The following is a 20,761-nucleotide window of genomic DNA, read 5'->3' on the forward strand; positions in this document are numbered from 1 at the left end:
GGGTCGGGGTGGACATGACTGAGGGTGTAGACTCGAAACTACCACACCAATGCAACTACCAACAATTTGGAAATTGGTCTTGTTCAAGGACACATGACAAAACTAGTGGAAACGCGCATCGGCCAAGGGTGGGGGGGGCGGGGGGGGGTTGAAGGGGAAAGGGGAGCATGAATCATGTAACCATGTTAAAAATGAATATTAATAAATGTTAAAAAAAAATTGATACACTGTGGTACAACTGAACATAACAGACTTCTCTACTAGCAGCAATGCAATGACTCAGGACAATTCTGAGGGATTTATGAGAAAGAAAACTAGCCACATTCAGAGGAAGAACTGTACAAGTAGAAACACAGAAGAAAAACAACTGCTTGAACACATGGGCTGATGGGGATATTATTGGGGAGGTAGATGCTAAACGATAACTATAGTCCAACTATCAATAATATGGAATTAGGTCTTAATCAATGACACATGTAAAACCCAGTGGAATTGTATGTTGGCTACCGGGGATAGGGGGTTTGGGTGGGGGAGAAAGAACATGAAACATGTAACTATGGGAAAATATTCAGAATTAAAATTTTAAAAAGGGAAAAAAAGAAAAATAGAAAGAAAAAATCTGGAAAATTCTACATGAACTGATGCAGAGTGAATTAAGAACCAGGAAACATTATACACAGTAACAGCAATATTATGTGATGATCAACTGAAAGACTTAGCTACTCTTAGCAATACAATGATCTGGGACAAATCTGAAGGACTTCTGACAAAGAATACTTATCTACCTTCAGAGAAATAACTGTTAGAGTCAGATGAAGATCAAAAAATAATATCTTTTACATTAGTTTTGGAGTTTGGGTTTTACATGAGTATTCTCATATAACAATGATCAATATGGAAGTATGTTTTGCATGATAATATGTGTTTAATACCAATCAAATTGCTTACCATAAGGAGAGGGAGGGAAGGAAGGAAGGGAGACAATTTGAATTGAGATAATCTTATAATTTTAGAAAATATATGTTGAAAATTATCACATGTAATTGATAAAATAGAAGATATTTGAATAAAAAAGAGACAGAAAGATTTCTATAACAAATAAAAATGTTTTAAAAGAAGAAAATTAGGCTGGAGAGGTAGTTATGACTTTCCCACAGTCATACTTATATAACATCAGTGGTAGTATTTGAATCCTCTGAATTTGGTTATAACACAATAGTATTTCATCACCAACATACACCACAATTTGTTTAAACATTCACCAACTCAATTTCCTCTTTTACAAAATGAGAAGACCCAAATCTAAGGTCTCTTCTAGATTAGTCATATTTTTATGATCATTTCTACCTACATTTCAAGCAATCATTCTCATAATAGATTTTTAATTTAAAATGAAAAGGAATTCAATTTTATTTTTCTTTTAATATCAATGGAAATCATATTTACCACTATTGTTAGTATGTTTCTATTTTAAAAGTAGCATGCAAATTAAAATAAAACAAACTCATCAAATATAAATATTAATGAAAATATAACATGGCATATTATATTCCACTTTTGTGGAAGCTGAAAATTTTCAAAGTAGGTATAGAACAACTGGGAAATAGGACTAAATAAACTGTGATATATAAATGAATGGAATATTATTGTAGGTGGGTAGATCTTACAATGGATAGTGTGTTGTTGGACATCAAAAAGACATGTGTTTAAATTACACTTCAAATGCTTACTAGCTTACAATGACTCTGGACATGTCACTTAAACTTTTTGCCTCAGTTTCCTCATCAACAAAATAAAAATAATTATAATAGAACCTACTTCACATGGTTGAAAGGACTAAATGAGATAACATATACAAGGCAGATTTCAGTCAAAGTTAAAACATTTTGTAGAAGAGTGTCAAAAATGAAGAGAATATTGGTACAATACTGAATGCCCCCAAGAGGGATGTAGTTGGTGCAAGATTTATAGAAAGGAGTCATAATCTAGCTGAAATACTTGTAGTACCAGATTCTCTATGGAATGATCTCCAGAGAAGTAAAAAAAAAAATTCTTTCTTTCAGACATATCTATAGAGTTGGCTGACTCTTCAACATGTCCCTGATTTCCAAGTTGCCTCCATAAAGAATTTTCCTTTAGGTGAGATCGGGAATTCTTGACTGAAAGAGATCCTATCTCACTACTACCTAAAGATATTATTCAGTTTGTGTTTTCTTTTGTTATCAAATTGTCATAACTTCTGATTTCTATTTGCTACTTGTTTAGATAAATGGATTTATTTGATTTTCATTTTCCAGTAGTCTTGTATGACCAGAAATTGACAGGAAAAGGACTGATCAGTAGATATAGGCTTAGTGTACCTTCCCACAACACACCTTAAGAACAAGTCATTTTATATATTGAACCTTTTACCAGCAATATTTAGGGTGGCAGATAGATTTATTTGTAATCTGGTTCCTCTCTCAAAAGACAACAGAAAAGTCAGTCTCACAGACTATTCTATTGCATCCCTCATAACAGGAATTGCAATCTTTTTTGGAGAGAGAGGTAGGTTAGATTTCAGGGAAATATATCAATGCCTCCCCTCTAACCATCTGTCTCTATACTTATATAGCCCATGTGGGTATACAAAGCAAGTATGGGTAGCATGAAACTTAGACATTTATAAAGCAATATTTAAAGGCTGCAACTGCTACTACATGAACAATTCAGAGAAATTTGGCAAGACTTATTTGAACTCTTACAAAACAAAGAAAGCAGAGCCAGGAAAACTATATAAACAATGCAGTATACAATAATGTAAGTGAAGAGCCCAAAAAAGTCACTTTCAGATTAAATATAATGAATATTTAAAGAAGATGAAAAATAAATGTCTAATAAAGTGAAAAACACTCCCTTTGCTTGTGAAAGAAGACTAAGTATGTGGACTGTTACATTTATGTCAGGTAGAGACATTTTGTCAGTTAGGTTTGCATAATTTTTTTGTTATAAGGGAAGATTTAGTATGTGTGATGGGTTAATACTAATGATTTTTAAAAGTATTTATAAAACATTGAATATATTTTTATAGATTACATTCATGTTTAAGGACATTATTCATTATCTTTATAAATGATATTCTGTTTGACTCATAAATATATACTATACATTTTTAATTTTGAAAATTATACAGTTATACACTGTTACCTGGGGTCTTGATGGATTAAAAGCCACATTGATCACTGTTTCTGTGTGTCCTCCTAATTTCTGGGAAAAAGTGCTTGAGCCCATCTCATATATATAAGCCTAAAAGATAAAATGAAAATTTCACAAAAAAATCAACACAATTTCACTCAACATAAATTTCACTCATATGAAATTAGTTTCCTAGAATGCAATTAATATATAAGCCCCCATGAAAGCAGGAATTATTTTCTGGGGATTTTTGTTTGTTTTTGTCTTTATTTATAACCCTAGCACTTGACACAAAATCCGCCAAAAAAGTATCAGAAATCTCATTTGAATTGAATAATTAAAACTTCAGAGAACTGATGTTGAAACATAACCCCTCCTCTCAGTAGAAAGGCAGATTATAACTCTAGGTCTAGAGTGAGGAAAACATTGTCAGACATAGGTAATATGTTAATTTTTCTTTTTTTGCCAGCTTGTTTCAAGGGAAATTTCTATTGGGATGAGAGTAAAAGCATTGGCGCGTGATTTTAATGTTAAATAGATAGAAAGACAGATAATAACTTTTAACAAATAATTTATCTTTTAAAAATCCAGTCAAGAGAAAAACCTTAGGGTTTTTGATAGCTCCCTGGCCAAGTATGCTTGTCTTAGTTGTTGTGCCTGGAGCTATGGAGACTTAAAAAATGTAACCTCCCTAGCAAAGGAAAAATCCACCAAGAGCAGCACCTCAGCAGATGGTAGCAATGAATTAAGGTTGAACAGCTAAAACTGTCTAATGGTAGTAAAGAGCAACTCGGTGAATACCAGACCTAAAAATAAACAGAAGTACCCAGCGAACATGACATAAAATAAAGAGATACAACATCCAACCATCACTTACACAGAACAGAGTAATGATGTGGCTATGTAACATCAAGGACTGTGAAGTATCCACCATGTTAGTTGACTGGCCATATGCATGCCCTCCAAGAGTGTGACCAAGTCAAAACATGTTCCCATATATTCTCTTGATCATACAATATCTCTGCATATGTACAGTCTTTCCACTGGTAGTGTAGTAACCTTAGGGAGAATTTCCTCCTCTGGAACCTATTTCAGTTACTTTGCTATGTTATTTAATTAATAGTACACTTAACCATTAAAAAACCTTTTTAAATTTAGTCTGAACCAATCATTAAAAGCCTTTTGCATTGTATTAACTGCATTTTCTGATTGTCTTAGGAAAAGTAAATATCTTAGCGGGTCCATTTTAGTGGGTCATGACCCATAGAATGCTTCAAATATAAGCTAATTTTTTGGGACCCATACACGAGATGATCTTGGGCACTACACTTACAAATTAATATATTTAGCAAAACTGTTGTTATAACTCATGTAACTTAATAAAGAAAGCTTAAAAGTATGAAAACTATAAAGTGTTTAAACACCAAAGTTCATAATATTTGTATAAGAAACTCTCTTCCTTAACTCCATTGGATGATACTAAAATGGCTAAAATTAAAATCCTTCTTGGAGTATGAGAATTAACCATATATTAACATAATTGCCATAAAGTCAATTTGTGGAACCCATACTGAAAAACAAAGTTCAAAAGTAATGACTAACTCCTGTCACTTAGTTCTAAACAACTCACAAATGAACAAAGGGTAGCATACTGGTCAGCATTAAGGCACAGGTTTTGGCACACAGTCCCACACAAACAGTTTTCTTTAATCACAAACTACAAATGGCCATCCAATAAAATTTCAACTCTGATCTTCAACAGGCTCTAAAGAAAAGTTTGCCCGATATTTTCCTTTTAGAAACTGATTCCATGGCTGAAAGCTAATAAGCTCTTTAAAAGGTTCAGAGATTTATGCCCATTTCAACTGTAATTCTCTTCATGTTTTTACGTATCTGGCATGATCATAGAAAGCAGGGTTCTAAATAAATTAATTTCCAAATAAGTGAGATTAAACCTTTCAAGTTCCAAGAGATTTCATTGTGTCCATTTCTTAAAAAAATATTTCTAAAACAACATGTTCTCCTGCTGTAAAAAGGGAGTCAATTGAACATATTTTAACATTTTCTTGATGATTCATTTTTTCTCAGTATCAACTACTATACTTTCATAGAGTATATAGAGTGAGAAGAGTGAGAACAGATGAGATACTTCAAGCACATGATAACATGGGAAAAGATGCAAATATACCTTGTCAATATAATTGCATCAACACAGTATAAAATATTTGGGTAATAAGAAACTTGAATTTAGGCCACTTTTTATATTATGTTAATCATCTCTAATTTTGACTTTTTTTCCTCTTTCAACCAAATGTTTGGCATCACATAGGGAAGGCAAAAGGGAATAAGCATTTCTATAGTGCCACATAGTCTAAGAATGTATTTTTTTGCCTAAATTTAGATCTTTAAACAAAAGAGACCATGAATATCTACTTTTGACCCTTGGAAAGAGATAGGTCAGGTCATGTTATAACAGAGATTATATTCTTACATTTAAAAATTTTTAATTTAGAATTTTCAACTTAAAAAAACTAACACCTGTTGGGAAACTTCTCAAGACAAAGTTACAATTTCATGGATAATGTAAGGCAACTTATTTTATTCATTCAACTTATTTATTTATTGTATTTTATGGAGAGAAACAGGCATGTATAAATATATAAATATAAATATATTGTCATAGATTGTTATTTAGTGTAGCCATGATTTAAATCCTTGTCAGAAGGTTAGTCCTTGGTCAAATACTGAAAAAGGTAGAGTTAGTTCTCTGTTTGTCCTTGGTTCTCTCATAATAAAACCTACAAAGACCACTGAATTTCAATGAATTGAAAGAAGGAAAATGAGGGAAGGATTGGGTTAATATGGTGATGAGGAGGGAAAGGAAGTGCAGGTAGTCAACTACTCTACCTTCTTCCTGGGTACTCTCATAGTCTTCAAAGAAACAACTACAGCAATGTTGTTTTAAACCTTTAGTCATAGAATACTATAGGGCTTGAAATATATTTGTAAAATATATAAATCCTAATCTGAGGACATGAAATATACTTTTATTAGAGAAACTTTTGAATCAAATAGAGACTAAAAAATTAGCACATAATACATATTGCTGATATAAGCATAATTTCATTTTTTAGTATTTGGTAAGAAAAATTCTCTAGCATTGGTATTTTCTCATAGATCTTTCCATTCTCAAGTAGCATAGAACTCAGTTTAATCAGTTCTTCCCTAAATAATTCAACAAAAAATTATCTTCATGCAGAAAAAAAGGACACAGGAATGAAATTCAGGTTCCCCAAAATAAAACTTTTCCTGCTATATGACTATAAGAAATCTGACTTAGATTGTCATCTTATCTAACTTTGCAGTTTGGTTTGGATAGTTTGCTTTTGATGTTTTTAATAATCCTTGCCATCTGCCTTAGAATTGATAAGTATTGGTACCAAAGCAGAAGAGTGGTAAGGGTTAGGCAACTGGGGTTACGTGACTTGCCCAGGGTCACACAGGTAGGAAGTGTCTGAGGTCACATTTGAACCCAGGAGCTCCCTTGTCCAGGTCTGGATCTCTAGCCACTGAGCCATCTAGATGCCCTTAGGATTTTGATTCTATAAATAGGTTGTTTGCTTTTGAAATAGAAATTGCTTTACAAAGTTGAATATATTCATTGCAAAAATTTTAAAAACTTATATGGTCACCACAGGGTTAAATCTTCAGGTTTGGGGAAAATATAAGAGAAAAATAAAACAAATAACAAAAGCATTTATTTTATCTGTTTTCTGGAATAATATCTGCCCAACTAAGAAATTGCTGAATAAATTGCATGTAACTGTTATAAAGCATTTTGTTGTGCCCTAAGAAATGATGAATGTGGAAGAATACAAAGAAGTATGGGAATATATGAACTGCTGAAAAATGACATAAGCAGAAGCAAGAAAATAACAATTACTGCAACAATGGAAATAAAGAACAAAATCTCTGGATGCTCTGGAAGCTCTGAATTTATAATGAACAATTTTTTTCCCTGAAGAAGAAATCTCCTTCCCTTTTTTGGAGAGATAAAATGTAAGTGCAGAGCACTGCATATACTATCAGACTTGGCTAATATATTTGTTGTTTTGGTTAACTTTTCTAAAATCTCTTTCTTATTCTCTGTTGCAGGGAAAGGATGGGATTATAAATATGAAAATACAGTATATATAAAGTAGGAAGGAAGGAAAGCAGGAAGGAAGGGCAATTTTCACAATTACATATAACTAAAGAAATTATCATTATTTTCACAATTACATGCTACTAAAGAAATTAGTTATTTCTGAATTGCAATTGAAAAAATTTAATTTTAAAATAATTACAACAAAAATAAATAATAAATAATAAAATACCTAAATTAATCTGTGATATCAATTAGGATGTTCTCTCACATGATGCAGATTACAACCAATTTGTATGACTCTTCTCTATGGCCTCCTATAAATTTACCATAAAGGGTCCACATAATGTGTTGGGAACCACCTTCTTTTCTTTTGACTCAATATTTATTTCACCACCTCAGTCAGCATCTTTCCAGATGTTGAGATAGAATATAAATCAGGTGTCATGAGTCCAGATACAGTGTTTTTCTACAACACACTCTTTCTGCCTTAGTGCCATCATGTAAAAAATACAAATTATCAAAGCACACAACCATAATTACAATCTACATAAAAGAAACCTTGCTCATAAACTAAATACAGAAAAACTGAGGGGAAAAAAGGAAGCAATATTTTTTCAGGCAAAGGATGGGATGTGGCACAAACCACATGGATACTGGAATAATGCTTTACTCTTCAAAAATATTTTCATAAAAATTCTAAGGGACTGAATGTCCTACTAAAAAGGAGAAATGCTTTGGAAAGAGAGCTAAAGTGCTTCATTACCACTATTTTGTAATTCTGTTGAACCATTTCCCTGAAACTGGAAGATGTTTTTTTCCCCTGGTATAGCTGTCTACATGTGTCCTTCATTTCCCTTTTACCCAATTATCTTCATGGAAGGAGCGGGAAAACAACTGAAAATAGAAATTCAGCTTTTCTGAAAGTGTTTCTGATACTTATATATTATGACACAACTGGTATCACACATTTTGAAGTTGTACAGAAATCTTCCCATCATTAAACCTTTGGCCATAAAAAACCACAATCTCAACAGAAAATGGTATTCATAACTTGAAGTAATCTTGATTGAGTTTATATGGAAATTGGAATCCAAATGACTACTCCTAACTTCCAAAGGAGAGCACTAAGACAAGAAAGGGCAAACTTCAATAAACAAATAATTGGTATCTGTTATTCAGCCAAAATAGTAGACTAAAGAATTGCTATCATTGCTCTAGATCAGTGATTCCCAAAGTGGGCACTAACGCCCCCTAGTGGGTGCTGCAGCGATCCAGGGAAGCGGTGATGGCCACAGGTGCATTTATCTTTCCCATTAATTGCTATTAAAATTTTTTTTTAATTAATTTCCAGGGGAGTAAGTAACATTTTTTCTGGAAAGGGGACAGTAGGCCAAAAAAGTTTGGTAACCACTGCTCTAGATTCTTCATAACTGCCCACAGACTTTAAAATTTTCAACCTCCATTTCTTCTCTAGCAGAAATGGAATAATGGTAGACAAAATGGCCATACAGAAATTATTGCTACTTCCATAGACCTGGAAAACCATGTCCTTTTCTCCTCACTTTTCTTTACAAATATGTACAACCAAAAAGTAAACAAGCAAAAACAAAAGTTCTGAATGATTTAACCATTAAGGCAATTTGCATTCCTTTACATTCTAACAATAAAGAAATAAAAGATGAAGTTTAAAGCATAAGAATTTGAGAATGTCTCAAATTTTGTATCATGAGTTTCTCCTTTTGCATGTGTTTCATTATGTTCCTGCACCTGCTAAGACTCAGTGATGTAACTAATAAAAACCCTAACTAAGGGTGCCATACATGCAGTGATGATATTTAAAAAATGCCTTCCCTGTAAACTACATAATAGGCTATCTGTGTGGAATACTGGAGATCCTTTCAGACCCAGTGGATGTATCTCATTGGTTTTCTTAATTTTCTCTTTTTTTCTCATTATCAAAGATAGCTCTCTGAGTAGGGGAAGGAGAAGAATCTATACGTAAATAAAGATTAGGTGAATACAAAAGATATCAATAGAATGCATACAAAAAAAAAGAAAAACTACTTTTATGTTTTATTTTAATTCAAAGGATCATAAAGTAAAAGTTGGAAGGGATCTCAAAGGTCATTTCCCAATTTTACAGATGAGGAAGAAGAGGTATTTAGAAGCTAATATGTATGTATTTGATTCAAAGTTTTCCTTTCCAAATGGGTCATCTAAGTAGCAATCATCATAGATAGGATTTGAACCCAGGTCTTCTCACTCCAGAGCCAGCATTCTACCAGACCATATAATCTCATATTCCATTTAGTCACATTCTGACTTATTAAAAACTTGGCCTAATTTATTTGGGGGTTTGTGAATCCATGTTAATTTCTATAGCTATTTATATTGAAACATCCTTTAGCAATTCATTTTTACTTTATTCCAAATTAAATGTAGCAGATATCCAGTGAGAATCTTGCAAATTATTGACTTACTTCAACACATCCTTGCAGAGTTCACTAAAGCATGTATCTGAATTTGAGAAGCTCAGTTGTGGGAAAATCTGGGAATGATCTAAATATGTTTCTCTCTGGTTTGGAGGACGGCTAAAAATGACAAGATAACTTCTCTGCTCTCTAATGTGTTCAAAGTGAAAGGCATGAGTAAAATGTTAAAGAGCTACTCTCAAATTTACCTGTAGAAAATCTGAATATATTGATGTCAATGATAGTCCTTAGATTGCTTTATCATATTTCTTTTTTAAAAATAACTGGCTACATACTAACCAAGAATATTTGCTCTAGACAACTGCTCAAAGCAGTAAGCAATGTTATCTTTCCAAAGCAATCTCACAGGCAGATGAGGACAACCCCAGGTGTACTGATCATGGTCTCAAAAGTCACCTTATTTAGTATGCTGGCAATTGCCTGAACCTCAGCTGCCTTCCTGACTTTAGTCATCTGGTACTCGATAGCTGATGCTTAAGAATTACATTGGTTGTAGGCAAGTCTTCCTATAAAAGACAGCCAGCCCTAAGAAAAGCTTTTGACTTTCAGTCATCAGGTACTTAAGTATTAGAGCTTAGGAGTCACCTGAGTCTTAGACGAGTCTTCCTACAAAAGACAGCCATCCCTAAGAAAAAATTGTGAATTGGGTTATGTTTCATTTCAACATCTACTTATTCTGCATTTGCCTTTCTTTTAGGATATTTCTCCCTCTCTCATTTTGCATCATTCAGTATTTAGTCAATTTATGAAAACTTGTCTGATGCTTTTTTCTTTTACTGAACCCTAGTGTGGTAGTATGTAGCAGGCAGCTCCTGCATGCCACGTAAGGGCTGACCTGGCCAACCCTTCTCTGTGTGTGTCCACCAGTTGGCAGATGTCATCTGGCACCCAAAATAAACCACAGCTTGCTTCCCACATAAAGTACCCTAGCTAACAACAATGGGAAATTCTGCAGAACAATTCTTACCAACAGTTACACAGGACGCAAATCTAGCTTAAGTTGTAGCTACATTTCTATAAATTATAGAGTAGCAAATGAACAAGTTTAGGGCTCTGGTCTAAGTGAACTTATTCACATCACACACTGTACTCATGAAAAAACTCTTTTAAACAAGTATATAAAATTGAATAATGCATCTGCAATCTGGATGATATGAAGCTGCCATTATTTACATCTCCTTTGTCTTTTGCATTTAGATGGATAAAACAAATTCTATTTCATTTTTAACATTTGTTAATAAAGGTAAAGGATGTTTAAGCTATGCTTTTAAACCAAAGGACACACTTCCTCATAAAGTCTTTCTGTTTCTCAGTTATTGCATTATATCAAATGAATTGCTAGAATCATTTGTAAACTGTTTTAAATAATTTGTAAATTGGTTTCAACATCTCTAAAATAAAGGTTCAAAATTTACATGGCACATTTAGTGAGACTGAATTAGAATCCACAATGTTCAGATCTATATTTATTTATTTTCTAAAATCACATTCCTTAGAAGCTAGCTTATGCAGATATTCTTTAGTCTCTTCAGGAATGTAAGTTAATTTTGCCTTATCACAGTGCCACCAAAGGAAAGGTAAAATGCATGAACAAAATAGAACTATGTCTAAGCAAATAAAGGTCCAGCTTACTAAGTTACTAATTAAAGAGCATTTATTAAACATTACTATGTGCCAGAAATTGTGCTTAGTTCTAATAATAAACAAAGAAAGGCAAAAAACAGTGCCTCTTCTCAATAAATTCATAGGCTAATGGGAAAAATAAAAGGCAAATTATTATATACAAATAAGATTAGATATGCTGGGGGAAAGCTTAGATAATCAGCAGGAAGAAGGCATTGCTATTAAAGGAAATTAGGAAAGGCTTATTATAGAAGGTACAGTTTTAGATAAAACTTGAGGGAAGCCAGGGAGGCTAGCAGACAGAGATGAGGAGGGAGGGTATTCCAGGAATGGGAGAAAGCTATTAAAAATACACTGATTCTGGAGATGGAATGCCTTGTACAGTGAATGACAGAGATTATATCATTAAATCCAAGAATATAGGTGGGAGTGAGAAGGGAATTGAATAAGTTTTAAGAAAAGGAATAAAGGAATATGTTATGAAGGACTTTTGAGGCCAAAAAGAGGGCTTTATATTTAATCTTTGCAATAATAGGGAGTCATTGTAGTTTACTTAATGAGGATAAGGGAAATGATGTAGTCTGCATTTTAAGAAGATCAATTTAATATTTGTGGGCCTACTAGAGTGAGAAGAAACTTAGGGCAAGGGGACTAACCAGAAAACTTTTGCAATTAGCTAAGTAGAAGGTGATGAGGGCCTGGACCAGAGAGGCAGCAGTGCCCTAAGAGTAAACAGAGAATGTTGGAAATGTTATGGAAATTGAAAAGTGAGAACTTAGAAAAAGGTTGAATAGTAGAAGTGAGAGTAAAGAATTGAGGATGATGCCCAGTTTGTAAATCTGGTTCACTGAGGGGAAGATGGTGCCCTTGAGATTAACAGTAAAATTAGGAAGAGGAAGGAGGATAAGAGGAAATATAAATGAGTTCAGTTTTGGATATGTTCAGTCCAAATGTTCAATAGGTAAGTAAAGATTCAAGGATGGAGATGAGAAGAGGATAGGGCTAGATAAGCAGATCTGATAGTCATAAACATAGGATGCCAATTTAATACATAAGAGTTGCTATGATCACAGAACAAAATAGTATAGAAGAGGGAGATACCCAGGGTCAATGGGGTTGACCTAGCTAAAGATCCAGCAAAGGAAACCAAAAAGGAGCAATTGTACAAGTAGTACCAACAGTGTAGAGAACCAATAGTGTAGAGATCCAATTATCAAGAAGAGAGTAATAAACAATGTCGAATGCTACAGAAAAGTCAAGGATGATGATTGAGAAAAGGGCCATTAGATCTGGCTATTCAGATCACTGATAACTTTGGAGAGAGTAGGTTCAGCTGAATGATGAAGTTGGAAGTCAGACTGTAGTTTTAAGAAGAGAATAAGAGGAAAGGAAGATGGCACTTATTGTAGAAGACCTTCTTAAGGAGTTTAATTACAAAAAAGGAGAAATGTGGTATGACAACTCCCTAGGATGGCTAGATTAAGTGAAGGGTTGTTTTTTTTGAGGATGGGGAGAACCATAACCATGGCCAAGGCAGTAAGGAAAAAATAGGAAAGAGAGTTTGGAGATTAGTGAGTAGTAGAAATGATAGAAAGGTAATCTGCTGGAGAAGATGGGATGGGGTCATTGTTATATAGATGGGTTAGCAAGTAGATGAACTTGGCAAGTAGAAGAGCTTCATGCAAGAAGGGTAGTGAAGATAGAAGTGGAAGGCAACTGAGTGATGTGATATGAGAAGAGGAAGTTATTGATGAAATCCCTCAATTTTTTCAGTTACATATGAAACAAGGTTCTCAGCTAAGAAACTAGAAATAGAGGGTACTATGAGAGTTATAGGATTGGATGACAAGGTTTGGAAAAGTCACTGTAATGAGTGGGGTTGGGAATTTTTTAGAGAAGTGTAAAGTGATTAGTTTGTATAGGCTAGGAGGCATAGGTCATGAGAAATGAGTAAATTAGGAGACTGGAAAGTTAAAATATTTGAAGAATCAATATTAATGTTGAATTCCCCTCATATGAGAGCAGGAATTACAAAAGATAGAAAAATTTTGTGAACAAAGGACTGACCTTACTGGGGGAAAGAAGAATGTCCTAGAGGTTTTCAAATAATAGCTATCAGGATCTTGACTGGATGAAAAATATAGACTTAGTAAACCTCAAAGAAGGAGAAAATTGGGAATAAGAGATAGCTGGTGACACAATGATGAAGTTTGAATAGGGTTTAAGAATCACTGGGATAGGGAGATTATGAAAGTGTTAAAGTTTTTTAATCACTGAAGAAAGAATTCAGTTAGGTTATCAACATCCCTAGGGGTATAAGCCTCAGGATGGAAACTTCCTAGGCCAGTGATGGGCAAACTATTCCCCTCGGGCCAGATCCAGGCCATAGTTTGCCCATCACTGCCTTAAGCAATTCCCTAATCACCACATCCCCATATTCAGATGTAGTGATTAGGGAATTGCTTAAGGCAGTGATGGGCAAACTAAGGCCTGGATCTGGCCCAAGGGGAATAGTTTGACCATCACTGTCCTAGGCCATTAAGCAGAACAGAATTGCTAGAAAGTGAAGGGATAGTATCCAGATTAGGGAAAGTTTGGGCTTTCCTGATAGCAAGGACACTGTGAGATGGAATGGCTCATTGCTCCTTCCCCTGCAGGTCCAGGCAGATGACTGATATAGAGAGCAATGGAATGGTAGCATTTCCCTCCTTTCTAATCCTTCTCTACATCACTTCAGTATCTAATAACCTGAGGCTTCTTAGGCAACCCAATGCTGGCAACATATTGGAGCCTGCCTGATTTTCTTTTTCCTCTAATTAAAACCAACCTGACCTGTTTTCATTACTTCAGATATCTGCTCTCTGCTAAATGTATACTAACTAATCTGCCAATTAATATGTACCAAGGCATATTCCCTTCACTAAAGTCCTTTTCTATAACTTCAGAATGATATGGACAAGATCTCAGATCCTACAAGGCATAAAATATGTGCCAAGTGATATGACATCTGTCATATGAAGACAAGCCTAACTAAATTGGAAGAGTCTCATCATCACTCTGGGTTGCAAGGTGAATATTTTTTCAAGCACAACTCTCAAATACCAACTAAGGCAAATAAGAGTTAGAATTTGTGTTGATGGAAGGAGTAGTCATATGAATGAAATTACGGTATCTAAAATATTTAAATATATAATTAAGTTGTAACTCATAGGATCATGAGATTATAGGACTGGAAGGAATCTTAGTAATCACGCAGAGTAGACCAACCTACTCATTTTGCAGATGAAGAAACTGAAGCTCGGAGTAGCTGACTCACATCTTGAACTTAAAAAGTTCCTTAGATATCTCAAGGTCAATGTGCCCATACCGGAATGCACTATCTTTACCCCCAAAACCTCCCCTTTTTTAACTTTCTTATTACTATCAAGAGTGCCAGGGGGCAGCTAGGTAGCTCAGTGTATTGAGAGCCAGGCCTGGAGACAGGAGGTCCTAGGTTCAAATCTGGCCTCAGACACTTCCTAGCTGTGTGACCCTGGGCAAGTCACTTGACCCCCATTGCCTAGCCCTTACCACTCTTCTGCCTTGGAGCCAATACACAGTATTGACTCCAAGATGGAAGGTAAGGGTTTAAAAAAATAATAAAGAGTGCCATTATATTCCTAGTCACCAAGGCTCTGAACTCCCATGTTGTTCTCAACTCTTCACTCACCCCACAAAAGCAATCTCTTGCCAGGTATTGTCATTTCTACATTTACAACATTTCTAATAAATATTCCTCTCATCATCTGTGCAGCCACCACTCTGGTACAGGCCCTCATCACCTCACACAACAAACTATGTAATTATTGAAGGTCAGTCTCTTTGCCTCAAGTATCCCCTTATAAGGACTTATTTATACGTCCATCCCTTACATAGCTGCCAGTGATCTTCCTAAATTTGAGTGTGGCCATGTCAGTATCCCCATCTCCCCCCCTGTTAAGGGTTCTCCATTACATCCAAGATCAAGAAGAAAAGCCTCTCTATTTGGCTTTTAGAGTCCTTAAAAACTGGCTGCTTCTTACTTTTTAAGGATCCTTCTACTTTGCTACCCTCCATGTACTCTGCAATTCAGCTATTTCCTGCCAATGACATTCCATGTCCTAATATCATGTTTTTACTAGCTGTAATGCATTTAATTCTTCCCATCAGCCTTATGGTTTCCATGGCATCCTTCAAGACTCAAATTCCACTTTCAGTAGGAAGAAATTCCCTGTTTTTCCTACCCCAACCCATATTGCTCATGCCAGCCCTCTGATATCACCTTCTATTAGCATTGTACAGATATTACATTTATGGGTGTCCAAGGGGGACTAAAACTTCTGGTGTAAGGACTTGCCAAGCCCTTTTCAGAGCTGCTTATCCACCTCTAGTGTCTCAATTCTTGCCTGTGGTTTCAAAAAACTGTAGCATGAATAACAGCCACACCTCAGTAAAACAATCTCAGGAGATGGGCTAAAAGTTTGAAGGTAACCAATGGAACACAAACCCATTCATGAGTTACAGTGTTGTCCCACCCCCCCAAGCAAGGAAAGATTTCTCCTCATGGAATGGACAGATGAGAATGATTTGTTACAATAACCGTGGAGGTGGTTAAAGCAGATGTTGGGGTGTAACTAGAGTTTTGATGGCAAACTTAGGGCATGTGTGCCAGACATGGCCCCCATAGACTACTCTGTGGGGACACATGCCAAGGACCCAGTTCCCCAAGGACCCAGTGAGCCTATCCCTGCAGCACAGTTTAACAGAGTTCCTAACTAGAAAGCCAGAGGAAGGTGCCGCTTGGCTGCTCCTCTCCCTCTCCCAGTTGAAGTTAGTATGCAGGTCTCTTCAAGACAGCATCTCTTGCAGGACAAGACTATCCTGCCCCATTCAGAATACACTTGCGTCTTAATTTCCCTTGGCCTGAGTGAGACAGAAATAGCTTATGTCTTTACTATCAGAAGCAACAAATGTCTTTACTATACAAAGTATTTGGGGGATCTGGGGATGTGTCTTTTGAGTTTGTACTTTTAAAGTGTTCAAAACTCAATCTGTAGTGATATAGGAATAAGTTTTCTAAGCCCAAGGCTAGGTTAATAGCCTCTTCCCTGTTCTATAACCCCCTCCCCCAGTTTTTTTCATAGGCAACCCTTGGCTGCTAAAGTCTGTCCAATTTGCATTCAAAGGGGTGCCTGTCTAAGGGAAAACTCAATAGTGGCTTGTCAGAGGTCATCATCTCCCAATCAGCCCTGCATGCAGATTAAAACCTGACCTTCAATCCTTGACTATTTGCTAAAAGGGTTCATTTGGAGGATACCTGCTTCAGGAAAGCTGAACAGTGATGGGGTAAATGTGTCAAGATGATGTCATTTAACCTGAGGGTTATAATTTCCTATAAATAAGGGGTTTTCCAAAAAAAAGTTGGGGCTTTTATGCTTTTTTTTTTCTGGCCACCTTTTTCTCTCTTAATAAAGCACTGCATTTGAAATGGTTTCTGGTTCCTTGAATAGTGGCCAAAGAGGGTGGACTTTGAAATTTTCAAGATCCCCTCAATTTTTACCTTGTAGAGGAGCTAGGTTTGAGGGCATTAAAGCTCACTTTTTAAAAATTCATTTAATTAATTAATTAATTTGGAATACTTTTCCACAGTTACATGATTCATATTCTTTCCCACTCCTCCCTCCCCCTTCCAATGAGGAATTCAACTGAGTTTTACATGGTCAAGACCTGTTTCCATATTATTAATATTTGCAATAGAGTGATCATTTAGAGTCTATATTCCCAATCATGTTCCCATGTGATCAAGGAAATGTTTTTCTTCTGTGTTTCTTCTCCCACGGTTCTTTCTCTGGATGTGGATAGCGTTCTTTCTCATAAGTCCTTCAGAATTGTCCTCGGTCTTTGCATTGCTGCTAATAGAGAAGTCCATTACATTCAAATATGTCACAATGTATCAGTCTCTGTGTAGAATGTTCTACTTGTTCTGTTTCTGCTTCTTTCACTCTCCATCAGCTCCAGAGGTTGTTCCAAATTGCCTTCCAGAATGGTTGGATCAATTCACAACTCCACCAGCAATGCATTAGTGTCCCAATTTTGCCACATCCTCTCCAACATTTATTACTTTCTTTTGCTGTCATGTTAGCCAATCTGCTAGGTGTGAAGTGGTACCTCAGAGTTCTTTTGATTTGCATTGCTCTAATTATAAGAGATTTAGAACACTTTTTCATGTGCTTATTGAAAATTTTGATTTCTTTATCTGAAAACAGCCTATTCGTGTCCCTTGCCCACTTATCAATTGGGGAATGGCTTGATTTTTTGTACAATTGATATATATTTGAGAAACTAGACCTTTGTCAGAGTTTTTGTTATAAAGATTTTTTCCCAATTTGTTGATTCCCTTCTAATTTTGGATGCATTGGTTTTGTTTGTTCAAAACCTTTTTAATTTAATGTAATCAAACTTATTCATTTTTACATTTTGTGATTTTCTCTATTTCTTTCTTGGTCTTAAATTCTTTTCTTTCCCATAGATCTGACAGGTATACTATTCAATGTTCAATTAATTTACTTATAGTTTCCTTCTTGATATTCAAGTCATTCAAAAGCTCACATAACTAGAGGGGAGCAGAGTGGAGTCCTTGTACCCCTTGCCTCTCCCTCTCCCCAAGCCTGACTGTATCACCTGCCCCTCTGCCTAGCAATCTAATGAATGTGCTTCCTCTCTTCCCTGGGTGGAGTAAGGTGGGGGCCTGGTATTCAGTGGGGAGAGGAACACAGAATTTGGGGAAGGGGGTATTGGCAAGGCACTTGGGGAGAGGGAAAGGGATAGGCTTTATACTCAATCTCTAAAAGATTGCCCATCTCTGACCTAGAGTTTGGTCAGACGTTAAAGACATCAAGTTCATCCCCTGCATCCTGGGCCCTCACCAGTCATCCTAACTTCTGTCTTGCCCCTAGACTTGAATGTCTCTGGAAGAGATACTGGGGCTAATGACTATGTGCAACTCTGCCCCACTTAATTACAATTTATGTACCTCAAAACATCATCCAATGGTGTCATCAATCCTCTTTGAAAACAAAGGATAAATAAATTTATGGAGCCAGAAAAACTCTTTTTTCATTCAAATCTGACCTCAAACAATTATTAGCTGTGTGACCCTGGACAAGTCACTTAAACTGTAATTGAATTAGTTTCCTCTTCTGTAAAATGATCTGGAAAAGGAAATGGCAAACTACTTCACTGTCTTTGTCAAGAAAACTCCAAATGTGGTCACTAAGAGCTGGATATAACTAAGACAACTGAACAACAAAATATTCATACTGTGAAAAATTATAGTATATAAGATGGTATATATGGTAATTCATTTATGCAAATGGTAATAGTCAAATTACTGATCACTCTCAAAATTATAGAGTTGACTATAGAAATGTATCAGAATACTTATAAGTAAAAGTACCATAAAATGAAAACTAGATTTCAAAACATTCTTTTAAATGCTCAAAATTCACATGTGTATATAATTATCTAGGCTTTCCAGCCAAAACCAATTCATTTTTTTAAATGGTATATGAAACTATTTTTATAAGGAAAGTGCTGATTCGGGTGGCATGGGAACTTCCTTTGCATCTTTATTCACAGGTCAGATGAAATAATATTTTACTCATATATTTCAAGTTCATGTCTCTGCTTTCCACACACTACCTTAAGTTTCCTTTTACTTTAAGTCTGAAAAATTTAAACATAAGGCTAAAATATATATGACAGAAAAAAAGTTGTGGAAGTTTTAGGGAATACATATGACCTAGAGACCATGATTAGTAAAAATTAAAAGGACTTGTCTACACTTGGGAAGAAAAACTGGAATGTAACCCTGAGAGAGCTGTTTCCTAAATACTGACCCTAGTTTGGAATGGCATATTACAATGTCACATTACTATTCTGGTTAAGATGACAATATAAAACGTCTTAATGAAGTCCAGTTCTCTCATCAACACCAAGAAAAGATGTAAAAGGGCTGGAATCTGAGACAGGATTTGAACTCAGGTTTCCTAACTCCAAGTCCAGAGCTTTCACCAACCAATTTCCCAACTAGACAACATCTCACAGACATTAAAACTTAGCAAATCCAAAACAGAACTCATTATCCCTTCTCCAAAATAGACCCCTTTTATGACCTTCCCTAAACCTGCCAAGGGCAATATCAACCTAGATGTCACCAAAGTTTGTGACTTCAGTATCATCATCAACTTTTCACTCTTTCTTACCCCACAGATTTAATCAACTCCCATATATTCTCACTTCAACCTTCACAATACCTTTCACATATGAATCCTGTCTTCTCACATAGCAACCACCCAAGTCCAAGATGTCATCATCTCTTCTTTAAACTATTGCAATAGTCCCTAACTGATCTTCCTAATGCAAGCCTCTCCCCCTCCAATTGTACGTTCCAGTTTCTCCTACCAATGTGATCAAAGTGATTTTCCTAAAGTGTAGGTCTGATCAAGTCACTCCTCTATTCAATAATCTCCAGTAAGTCCCTTTTAAGTTTTTTCCTTAGTTGTTTTCAGTTATGTCTGATTCTGCAAGACCTTATTTGGGTTTTTCTTGGCAAAGATCCTACAGTGGTTTGCCATTTCCTTTCCTAGCTCATTTTACAGATGAGGAAACTGAGGCAAAAATGGTTAAATGACTTGCCATGGGTCACATAGCTATTCATTGTCTGAGGCAAGATTTGAACTCAGGAAGAAAAGTCTTCCTAATTCCAGGTCCAGCATTCTGTCAACTGAACCACTCATTTTAACTTTTAGGAACAAATATAAATTCCTTTGCTTGGCATTTAAAGCTATATACAAACTGACCTTTTCCTATCTTTGCAGTCTTATTACATATCATTCCCCTCACATACCATATGATACAACCAAACTATCCTTCTTACAGACATAGTATTCCATTTATGTTTCTATTTCTTCAACACTGGCTTTCCCTCTTGCTTGACATGGTCTCTCTCCTCACCTCCTATGCAGCTACTAGTGTCTCCCTCCTTCCATAAAGTAGCTTGTAAATAGTTTGCATACATTCTATATACATTTATAAATGTATTTCTAGATATAAGCTCTATGCTGGGGGGAGAGGATGCTTCCTTTTTTGTCTTTGTATTTCCAAAATCTAGCATTGTACCTGGCACAGGGTAGGTTCTTACTCATTGTTTATTGGATGGTTGGATGAGATAATGTGGAGGTAAAACTTGTCAAGTGACTGGATATGGGGGAGAAGAGGGTAAGTAAGAACCCAAAAGATGAGTCTA

General features: G+C 35.5%; 1 protein-coding gene across 1 annotated transcript in view; it reads right to left on the minus strand.

The window, feature by feature from the left end:
* Positions 1-20,761, minus strand: part of WDR27 (WD repeat domain 27) — a 302,935-nt gene that overhangs the window by 159,513 nt on the left and 122,661 nt on the right. Inside the window, exon 23 of the mRNA XM_044675486.1 lies at positions 3,187-3,285. Coding sequence (XP_044531421.1) covers positions 3,187-3,285 — 99 coding nt within the window. The remainder of the gene's footprint in view (positions 1-3,186; positions 3,286-20,761) is intronic.

Source organism: Gracilinanus agilis, chromosome 4 (genome assembly GCF_016433145.1).
Source record: "Gracilinanus agilis isolate LMUSP501 chromosome 4, AgileGrace, whole genome shotgun sequence".
Classification (NCBI taxonomy): domain Eukaryota; kingdom Metazoa; phylum Chordata; class Mammalia; order Didelphimorphia; family Didelphidae; genus Gracilinanus; species Gracilinanus agilis.